Source organism: Triticum dicoccoides, chromosome 1A (genome assembly GCF_002162155.2).
Source record: "Triticum dicoccoides isolate Atlit2015 ecotype Zavitan chromosome 1A, WEW_v2.0, whole genome shotgun sequence".
NCBI lineage: Eukaryota > Viridiplantae > Streptophyta > Magnoliopsida > Poales > Poaceae > Triticum > Triticum dicoccoides.
The window spans coordinates 64,482,542-64,493,896 of NC_041380.1; the positions used below are offsets into that span (position 1 = coordinate 64,482,542).

At 40.2% G+C, this 11,355-nt stretch overlaps 1 protein-coding gene and 1 long non-coding RNA gene across 17 annotated transcripts in view; one reads left to right on the forward strand and one right to left on the reverse strand.

Moving 5' to 3' along the window:
• Positions 1-1,040: 1,040 nt before the first annotated feature.
• LOC119363342 overlaps positions 1,041-11,355 on the reverse strand; it is an 11,344-nt gene continuing 1,029 nt past the window's right edge. Inside the window, exons 2-11 of one of the 16 annotated variants that reach the window (XR_005173929.1) lie at positions 10,827-10,952; positions 10,507-10,727; positions 10,363-10,427; positions 10,032-10,194; positions 9,604-9,635; positions 9,189-9,448; positions 8,845-9,014; positions 8,240-8,325; positions 7,338-8,124; positions 3,854-4,148 (exon numbers count right to left, since the gene is read on the reverse strand). This is a non-coding gene — a long non-coding RNA (uncharacterized LOC119363342). Of the gene's footprint in view, positions 1,281-3,853; positions 4,155-7,337; positions 8,182-8,239; positions 8,326-8,844; positions 9,058-9,188; positions 9,641-10,031; positions 10,195-10,362; positions 10,428-10,506; positions 10,728-10,826; positions 10,953-11,355 lie in introns of those variants that run through there. The other 15 variants (XR_005173928.1, XR_005173918.1, XR_005173916.1 and 12 more) reach the window with 15 other exon arrangements.
• LOC119363331 (mitochondrial pyruvate carrier 1-like) lies at positions 1,588-3,534 on the forward strand. Its single transcript, XM_037628674.1, has 4 exons — positions 1,588-1,816; positions 2,864-2,918; positions 3,010-3,145; positions 3,325-3,534. Exons 1-4 carry the CDS (start codon positions 1,721-1,723, stop codon positions 3,359-3,361), a joined length of 324 nt encoding a protein of 107 aa, XP_037484571.1. The 5' UTR covers positions 1,588-1,720; the 3' UTR covers positions 3,362-3,534.

Consider the following 11,355-nt stretch of genomic DNA (forward strand, 5'->3'; position numbering starts at 1 on the left):
TTTCCAGCCCCTACCGAAATCCTCTCGTGCCCACACCGTCGCGAGCATTTTGAAAAAAGTAGGACTGAGGTGATACTGCCCAGAAACTTTTAGGACCTCCAGTGTATTTCTCTCGCCTGGCGATTGGGCCCTCTGTTGACGTGCCGTGGGTCAATGCACCAAGTGGGCATGTCAGCAAGCGCTCGTGAAAAAAGGACCTCGGGTGAACCACTTACTAATGAATTAGGACCTAAAGGTGCATTTTGAAAGAATTAGAACTAAAGTGACACCCCGACGAAACTTTCAGGACCTCCAGTGCATTTAATTTTTTTGTTGCCTTCTCTAAATTATGTGTCAGATTTAAGATAAGATAATCTTATCAACCATTGTACATGCCCTAACAACATCCAAATCTGTTATGGATAAAGGAGAGAGAAGAAACGAGTAGCAAAAAAGATTATGCTTCACAACGTGATCGGTAGTGCTCCACAGCCCTCAAATCCTTAACTCCTCTAGCCGAAAACCACCAACCAACTCTCGATTGAATAGCCAGGAGATCGTGTCCTCCTATTCGACGACCAGGCGAAAGATAGCGCAAAAGTGCGCACCCCCCTCCATCCCGTGCACGATTTGTGTAGGCCCATGTGCGGGTGCGTGGCGCCCCTGTTTATTTCCCTCCTTTTACAGTTTACGCTTCTTTTATTTTTATAGATGATTATGTATTATTATACAACTCCCGGTTAAGATTTTTTGCAGGCAAACTCCTTTCTAAATGGAAAGGTCCTTATATCATCGAGGAGGTCTACCGTTCCGATGCCATAAAAATCAACAACTTCGAAGACACAAATTCGAGAGTGGTGAACGGTCAAAGAATCAAACATTATATGCTATCTTTCTTCTTTGTACGGTGCGATGTATCCCTTTTTGCTAGGATAGCCATCATCGGAAAGGTAGTGCTTGTGTGAAAAGGACAAAGTGAACAATCCATATAAGTTGTAGTCCCTCTGTTCACTTTTATAAGATACTTATTTCATACAGCTGAAAAGTGGACTGTTTTGGGTATTGTCTTAAATGTCTAAACAGTCTTACAAAAGTGAACGGAGAGAGTGCATAGATGTAATGAACTATAAAAATGAAAATGCTCCTACCCTTCGGGTAGATGTGGGAAGGTGGCCAAACACACACTAATCAACATGTTTTCCATGATGGAAAAAAAAGGAAAACTGACCCATGTTCTCCACATCGTCCGCCGCCGTCGACGTCCTGGTCACCATACGTGATCTTATCCGATCATCTCCTTCCTGAAAAAGAACAAAGATTATCGGACGTCACGATGCCGGCCCCCCACAAGTGGCTGCTATGGTTATTCCAACGAATCCATTGTTTATGTGTCAGTTACCAAGTCATTGTTCGACACATCCATCGTCGGACCGGTCTCCCTTTCAGTTAAAAATACTGTACAAGCAATTAACTATCACGTACAAGCAGACAGGTGATGAGAGCAAATCCAGCTACGCTAAATCATTTCCGGATCATGTGATGGACCTGCGCGCGCAAGTGCATGAGTGGGACAGTGCGCCTGCTCCGTTAAATCATCTTCTTATTTCGTTGCCCCCACCCACCCCCCACAAGCTCGGAAGCCCGTTCCTCAGCCGTTGGCCGTCTCCACGAGTCCACTCCACCCGCGCCCGCGCCCGCGGACGGCAAGCAAGCAGCCGTAGAGGGGGCGAGGTCATCGGCCATGGCTACGGCGCTCAAGGCGTTCTTGAACAGCCCCGTCGGCCCCAGGACCACGCACTTCTGGGGACCCGTCAGCAACTGGGGCTTCATCCTCGCGGTACGCGCTCCACGATTCCCTCTCCTCTCTCTCTCTCTCTCTCTCTCTCTCTGTACCTGGTTTATCTATCTAGCTTTCCCAAATTAACCTGTGCTGTTGGTTGATCGCGACTACCAGAGTGCTGCGAATTCCTAGTGACACCGGTTGCAGTTTATGATCATCTATCTATATACGGGGAATTTCTCCCGTGCTCTCCATTTCAAATTAATTATAGTTCTAGCTTTACGTCAAAATTCTTTAAGTTTGACAAACATATTAACATATACAAACCGAAATTAATTATCTTCCAATCGCCCCAAATGAGTGACCAGAGAGGTTGTGGAAACGGGGAAGGAGACCAAGAAAAGACAGATGTTTTAGTTTTTTATTTGCATGATAATGTTCTCTTCGGTGAGTCTATCATGCCCCGAATCTATTAGAGCATGACTAATAAATAAAGTTATTGTGTCATATATAGCCAACCTAATATATCTCTTAGCGACCCACTGCAATTTCACGATTTAAGGCCTCCTTTGATTTACGGGAACTTCGTAGGAATACTAAAGGTTTTAAATTTTATAGAAAAAGTTCGTCCAAAGCTCTTTCATTTGTAGGAATGGATTCTTGTTCTTATATAGGATAGGAAGCAATCCTTCATAGTTTAAAGAAAAAGAAATATTAGCCTAGACTCGATAGAAAAATTCATATCCTATCCATCAAATCACATCGTTCTCTTTCCTTGTAGAAATTGAGATACATGTCATCTTACTTTCTATGGTTTTCATATTTTTATGAACCAAAAGAGAACTAATATATACTTAAATATTATTAGAACCCATGAATTCCAGTCGATTCATATGCATCAGTGTTGTATGTCTGTTACTCATAAGAATAATTCATTAATTTGTTACTTACTATAGTTACAAAAATATTATCGGATTTTGAAGCATGATCTCTTTCTAGGAAGTTCATGAAACGGTGTAAATGAATAATCTTTTCAAGTTCGACTGTCATTAAATTCTTTGACACTGTAACTTAATAATCCCTCGGTTGTTATTTCATCTCTAGGGTATGGCTGACATGAACAAGCCACCTGAATTGATATCCGGCCATATGACTGCAGGTTATTTGTCTGACAAGTCACAGATTCTAGATATAGTTTGATGATCAATACATCTTCAACTATCTTTAGTGACTACTATTGTGTTGTGCAGTCATGTGTGTGTATTCTGGCCTATTTATGAGGTTCGCATGGGTGGTACGGCCGCGGAACTATTTTCTTATGGCAACCCATGCCTCCAACGAAAGCGTTCAACTCTACCAGTTATCTCGCTATGCTAGGGCTCAAGGGTAAGTCTTCTTATGTGAACTTTTTCTTGCCATATTACTATACCACAGTATCCACCAAAAGATCATAAACATGGTTATATCGTTTTCTTGTTTGTTGCATAATTGCCAAATGCTAACATGGCACTTAATTAATGCAACAATAGAGTGATAATATAGATGTTTGGCCTTGGATTTTGCAGTTACCTAGAGAAGAAAGAGCCTGAAGCCCAACAGTAACAATGGCCCGAAGAATACTGTAGACACTATTTATGTAAACAAAATTGGTTTCGGGCAATTTGTAATGCTTGTGATCGTAAAGTTTATGTATTAATTACACTGTCGGAATACAACAAAATGGAAACCCCTATGATACGGAATGAGATCCTTTGAAATAGGAGGGATTAGAAGGACGTCAATGTGCATCGTCTGTCCATGCCGCATTCGACAATTCCAGGCATGGACTATAGATACTTAGCATCTATCATACTAGCTGGAGGTCGTCTGGTAAGGTGCACGAAGGTCGTCTGATCTACTAATTAAGCCCACAAGAGATTTGTTGAGTTGGTTTGTTAACTAACTACTTTACATTTTATTCCTCCTTCGACCAGACTATCCTGAATATACAGCTCATACAGGCACCCTTTGCGGGTTTTTTAACGAGACTGTGTACGATTATAATTTTTGATAACATGTCTCTATATTTATAACCTTGTGATCAATGCTACATCATTTAGCAAGAGAGGGATGAGCTCCCCAGGAGACTTATCAAGGAAACTGTTACAAGAAGGGCATTTAGCCAACTTAGCTAATCCATGTGCAACAATATTAGCTTCCCTAGGACAGTGCACAAATGAAGTAAAATAGAATTTGCACGCCATTGATAGCAATCACCAAAAAAATGCAGCCACGGGGTGCAGTGATCGGCCTCCCTCGTTCATTGTATTGATAACCTGCAGATTGTCCAAGTTCACTATGATCTTGTTGAAACCAATTGTCTGTGCAAGAGAAAGTCCATACCGCAGAGCTATAGCTTCAACAAAAATAAACATCAGGGCCCATATCAATTCTCCAATTACTTGCATTAATAAAGTTCATCTTCTCAACCCATATAATAGGTATTCCCCTCCAGGAAATCTTGATCGAATGGGGCGTCTACATTAAGCTTCACATGGCTCCTAGGAGGTAACAAATTTCTTTGTTGCTTTAGGGGCTGTAGTGTTGGAATTTTGTCTACTTTAGGCCTAGCCCAATAGCAGTTTTAGAAATTCTTAATAAATTCTAAAAGCCCACGCAGCCCATTCGTACAAGGCAGGAGGTGGAACTAAAGTTTAGTCCCACATTGCTAGTTTAGAGGGAGTTAGACCTCTTTATAAGGGAGGTTCTTTCCCCACTAGTATGAGCATGAGAACAAGAGGGACATCCACGCGCGCTCCTCCCCCGCCGCCCGCCACGCCACGCCTTGGGTTGCGGGAATGAGCCAAGCCGATGTCTAAATTTTTACCACGCACTACGGGTATACGAAAGGTCACACGAAAACAGAAAAGATTTTTGCGAAAGTGAAGTTTGAATGCGAACGGTGCAGCCCTTCGGCTGTTGGCTGTTCGCTTCATCTCTGTCTCTTCGTTTCACCTCCCATCACTGCCCTCTCGCCTCCTTCTCTTGCGCCTATAAAAGGGAGGTCGCTCCTACCAGAAAGACGCACCAGAACCTTTTCTTCCTCTCGCCACAAGTTCCTGAGCACTGCGCTGCTGCTACGTTCTTCCCCATCCCTACTTGCGGCGTGCACCGCGGGTCGGGACAGTAGGCCTCCGAAATCGCACCTTTTGAGTCCTGTACGGGAGAAGGGTGATAAGGTTTGTGGGGAGCGCTCAGCGCGACTACTGACTTCTTCGTCACGGACGCCCCGGTACTACTGACTTCTTCGTCGCGGACACCCCGGACTCCGACGACTACTTCCCCGACGACGACGTCTTCCCTGATGTTGACGACCTTCTCGATGACATGGCTGGCGACGACACCGACCCCAAGTCCAGTGCTACTGTTGCTGCTGTCCCGTACGTGTTCTTGCTCTTTCTGTTAGAAATTCTCTAGCAGTTCTTTGCTCTAGTGTTTGTCCTACATATGTTAGGTTCTACGCTATCTATGCAACCTGTTCTATTATCTGCTTTAGACATGTTTGGTTGCAGTTCATATATGAAGATGTTATTTACCTTCTCTCTGTCAGATCGCATGACTACTTTTATCCATGTTATATTAGTCATGCTTTATCTAATATTTCTATTAATAAAATCATTTGGTAAATTGCACATATTTCCAACATGTAGTAGTAGTGAAATTCGCTGACAAGATCTAGATGGAAGTGGCAATTTGAGTCGCATTTTGGGCTTGCTCGCCATGGGGCACTATTCTTCTCCCCTAGACAGTTACTACTCCCTTCGTTCACTTTTGTAAGTCGTTTCAGACAACTCAAAATGAGCTGTTTTGCATATTGTCTGAAATGTCTTCAAAGTCTTAGGTCCCTCCCAATGCTCCACCTTGTACGGGTGCTAAGCATGCCATGTAGACGAAAAATCTGATGTGGCAAGGCAATTAAGAGGAGAGAGATGTTTTGTAAGTCGTTTCAGACAACTCAAAATGAGCTGTTTTGCATATTGTCTGAAATGTCTTCAAGGTCTTAGGCCCCTCCCAATGCTCCACCTTGTACGGGTGCTAAGCATGCCATGTAGATGAAAAATCTGATGTGGCAAGACAATTAAGAGGAGAGAGACGGGTGTAGTAACCCCGGAAAGAATTAATGCCAAACGCGCAAACCTAGGCAAAATATTTAAATGAAGCAAACTCACCAATGCATGAGAGTGTTTAGTAGCTAAATCATTAAATGAAGGGAGCTTAGCTACAAAAAACTAATCACCTATGCATAGGGAAGTTTGTTGCTAAGCTATTTAATATGCTTAGCACCCCATCTAAGTACCTGTCCATTGGGAGCAGCCTTATAAAAGTGAACAGAGGGAGTAGTATTTTTCAGTTTCCAGCAGTACGCACTCTAGGTAATTAATGGTACTACTGATAACAACAGTGAGTTGAATTAGAACTTACTAGTAAGTTTGCACGTGCAATGCACGTCTCCGCCCAAAGAAAATCCTTGCTCATAGAACCCTTCTAAGCCATCTATGCTCATAGAACCCTTCTAAGCCATCTATATTCTATTGTCTATGTCACATTTGATAATCTATGATGAACTGAATTATGCAAGCTCAGTTAGTCACGTCAAATTTAAAAATATGTAATGTGCCTTTTACTACGTCACGTTGGATAATCTATGATGAACTGAATTATGCAAGCTCAGTTAGTCAAGTCAAATTTAAAAAATATGTAATGTGCCTTTTACAAATACTTCCTCCGTAAAGAAATATAAAAGCCTTTTACAGAGGGAGTATAAAGAAGACATGCTAGAACAAAAAAAATGGCACTTTCTGTCGGCTTTGAATTCACACAAGATTAATTGAAAGCAAAGAAGACATGTTGAAACAAAAGGGATAAGAGCATCTTCAAAAGTCAGAGTGATGTAGCAGCATCAACAATGATCTAACAACTTGTAACACAAGATACATCTAGAATGATAATATAAAAGTCAGCATGTGCTTATCTCGGAAGCAATAGACAATGATAGTAAAAAATGAATTGACCTCTGTCTGGAGAACAACATGCCATGTATATTGGCTATTGTAGAAGTTAGAAGAGTTAGCTCGAGACAACTTTGCTAAATTCAGCAATATATTTGTGTATCTTAGGGCAATCTCCATTGCACCTCACCGTTGTCAGCAAGTGGAACCACTATGTAGCAACTGTGTTTAGCTAATTAGCCATAAAAAAATAAGAACACATGCAAATCTACTCTTACATGCAAATGTTGCACAAACCATTTGGACTGAATTGATAATAAAGTGCGCTTTTACCAGTTTGGCATTTTGTACTTGTTAATCGTGTACATGCAATGCACGTCCTGACTAATAAAGCCAAAATGAAAAGTCTTAAAAGCATAAGAAAGGTAAGAGCATAAAATGCTTCCACCCAGTGGAAATAAATTCATACATGACATGCTACGTCTAAGCTATATATGAAACAAGATCAAGAATCAAAAGGAATATGTTAGATTTTTAAGAACCCATCCTCTTTTAATTATAATTTAGAAATATTCGGTTCAAGTGATTACCTTGGTTGAACAACTGCTACTGCTATGCACTCTTGCTTCTCTTGAGTCTTGAGTCTTGACATAGACTATTCATCTTACAAACAAGAAATAGCCTTATAAGGATGTAGCCATTTGGATCAAAAGCTTGCAGATGAAACTTCATAGACATTCTAAAAAAATCTATAGAGAACATATGCTGCAACAAAAATTGACTAATCTAAGGACCAATGTTGGCATACAACATGGGCGCAACTCTCTGTCTGAAACCATTATTAAGAGAACAAGAAAAGAACATTTGCAACATTAACATCCGAGCAATTGAAAAGGACATTTCTATGTTAAGGTGCATGCCATATTTCTCATGCACTATTTTTATTCAGAATTCCTACCCGTTGTTATTAATATGTTATTATTCTGAATTCCTACTTAGTGTTATTATTTAGTAAAGATAACATGCATTGCTGTTTATTTTTCATTAGTAAGTAAAGGCAGGGAAGAAAGTCATGTGCACACTCTGCAGATATAAAAAAACTAATGCAATAAGACACTCTTCATCATTCAGAATTCTTTCCATTTACTTATACAAGGGCACTATGAAAATACATTGCAGGGATGGGTCAAAAGTTTCTTGCCTGGTGAGGCGAAACAACTCTTTCATCAGTCACGTACAACATTCCCTTTTCATCAGTTAGATAATATCATCATGAAGCAACAGAGATCCAAACTAAAAGGGAAACAATTATTGCCTTATTAATTCTGTCTTGCTCCTCCTCTCTGACATACTCAGATCGAATATCCTCCCCTCCCACTACAAGGAATTATCAATCAGACATGATATAAGGTGCAGTTCATAGAAGGTGCTGAACTGCAATTGTGAAAGAGAAAGAGTAGTTTAGAGAAAGAAAGAGAAATAACTCATGTACCAATAGGTTGCACTGATTCATCACTGACCAAATGTGTGGATCTGTTGGTTACCCTGCTCCATACATTTGCATCAACGTCTATACTTCTGTATGAAGATTCTTTGGTGAGGTTTTATTCAGAGATCAAATCTTATTGTACTATATAGTCAGTGATTGTATCTTGTGGTCAGAGATATGAGTGAATGCTATAAATCTTAGATATTCTGTACATGAAGTGCATGCTTCTAGGCTCAATATCTAGAATGGACATCTAAGAATTATGGAAAATGGACATGTGAGAACAAGTTTCATATTATCTAAGATTTAGTTGCTAATCCAAGTATGGATAGCTCAAGTTATTATAAAGGCATATGCAACAGGGAGAAAGCCTGTGCGCGGTAATGTACAACAGGGAGAAAGCCTATACTTCACAAAACATTTTCTTCGAAAAGTATGGAAAACTTCTAGGAAATTGCAGGCAAATGCACAGTGCATAATTATTAGCTTGCACATAAAAACGATACGAAGTTAACAAATAACTTTCCTATCCAAATATCATGCCAGTCATATCAAACAAAAGTTGAATGGATCAACTAATGAAAAGATAATGTTACATTGTTATTCACCTTTGCTAGTGTTATTATGTCAACCAAATATAGTTTTCCACCTGGTGACGTTATCCTCAGCTTTCTTTTACACGGCTGATAGCCCTTCAATCATTTGCTCCTCCCCTGTTGCTCTAATATTAAAGCTCCTATACTCGCTTCTCATATGCTTTCTTCAAGTCATTACGAACCTGCATGAGTTGTCATATACTCTCCATAGTCAATTTGAACATCCTAATCAAATGAGACATGGTCAATTTGCATTTCAGATTTGTAGTAATTAGCGTAATAGTACAGACTATTCAACAGAGTTAATTGAAACTAATTAATTAATTTGAGATGGTGACTGCAGTGAATAAACATACGCATGTTGTCATTGCCGACCTCCCTGGCGATGTCGCGATGCCGGTCAGCTTGTGTTGTACTCCCAGCACACCTCTTCCAGCGGTCAACGGTGATGTACCCGCTATCGTCCTCGTCAAAGTAGGCAAAGGCGGACAACAGGCAATGCTTGTTAATGTGCACTATTGACCCGATGAACTCATCGTAAGCAATGCTTCTGCTACTCCATCTTTCCTTGCCCTCTGATAATCAGCCATGCTTGACGTGAAAATGCAAGTTGGCCCTATAGAACATAAAACAAGAGTTCACAGAAGCTGCAAAAATTTCTAGGGGTAGCTCAATAAGACTTCGTTCAGAATGTTTCATGTAGGATTGTTGTACATTCCATGTTTTTTTCTCCATGTACTGGCCAAAAGGGAACTTATGGACACTACGCACATCCTGATGGAGCTTGCATTGGTCAATAGATGCTACACTTGAACATCCAAAATAAACAGAGTAAGCATTAGTATCAGGGATTGTGCTTGTCATATATTTAAAATCTGAAAATATCATCAAAGTATATAACACACTCCATGTATAATCAAACTGAGTTTGGCAACGTAGGAGTGGATTAACACCACAGAATCAGATATGACCAAAGAAAGCTAGCAGTTAGCAGGACTACGGTTCATACTATGCGTGTATATGAAAGTCGGGATAAGGAACACGTTTAAGTAGACATAAGTAGTCCTTCTAACTGAATGTAGAAGTTTCTGTGATGGGGTACTGTTAATCCCGTCATGAATTACTACCATCTAAGCATATTGCTATGATAATAAGTAAATCAATTACGACACTCTAATGTAAGAAGATTGGTAACTCACATTGGGCTTGACCGACTCCTGCCGAGGCCGGCGCAATGCCTGCAGCTGGCTGGCGTTGGCCACATGGAGAACGGCCGTCTCAAATGTCCCGAAGCTCCCGATGATCTTCTTGCTGGGCTCCAGGCTAAGGCACGCCTCCATGTTACCCGTTCTTGGTGGCGACCTCATCACCAAAAAACAGTTGCTTGATCAGTTATATATCTTTTTTAGGTTACAAACATCAGATAACAAAATATCACAAAGCCAATAGTCCTTATCTAACTTACAGACACAATTATACATCTTCTTTAGGTTACAAACAGAAGAGACAAGTATTAGTACTGCTTAGTACCTCCGTTCCAAAATAGATTAATTCCTGGAAAGGTTGAGGTCGAACTTCTCTAACTTATTGGTGCTCTGTAAACCATCATATTAGGTTTTCAACTTTTTCAAAGAGACAGATCATGATAAAAAAAAATTGAAAGATGAATAATACCGGGATCGCCTCCTCAAAATCATGCCCCCACAGGTTTTCAGTTCAAAGTAAGAAAAACATGAATCACTTCAGTTGCATTAATCATGCATATGAGAATGTCTAAACCCGAACACATCAGTATTCACAGATATGAAGAGAGGTGAAAGCGCGAAACGGGAATTAAACCTAAATCTTGGAATTTCTCTTAATGGTCTGCCTATTCCACACTTGACATCCAAAACCTACAGCAAAACAATTAAACAAACATCACGATGTTGTATGTTCCATTATCAAGTTATATAGCTGCAGCAAGAGCAGCTTAAAAAGGAAAATCATTCTACCATGGGTTATTTGATCTTCATAAGAAAAACGACCTTTATCCCAGGCTTCAACTCAAGCTATAGGGCCAGAAAGTGCTCGTACCGTTTGGTACTTTCGCTTCAAGATTCACCATTCCACCTAAAATGCTAAGACACATGGGGAATCACAGTTAGCAATGTTCTATGACATATTTTCATATAATTTTATATTTTCATATATTTTCCTTTTGAAATATAACTTTCTTGAAGAATGAAAGACCAATTACTTGTTCCTTTGATAAGAGTCCTCACCTATGAGCAAAGTGGAAGGATTCAGTCCAGCCACACTCATAGAAGCCAATAGCAAGATTATAGTATTTGTGAACCAGGTTTTGAAGAAACGATTTGGTCAACATATTTTAAAACTCTGCAAGCTCTAGCTGAAATCTGCACTACCATTATTAGTCTAGAAAATGCTAGTGGGCAAAGATAACAAGATAATTTCTGAATTCCATACTAATGCGGAGGGGACAACATCAAAAGATTCACTTAATTTTCTATCTTGCATACT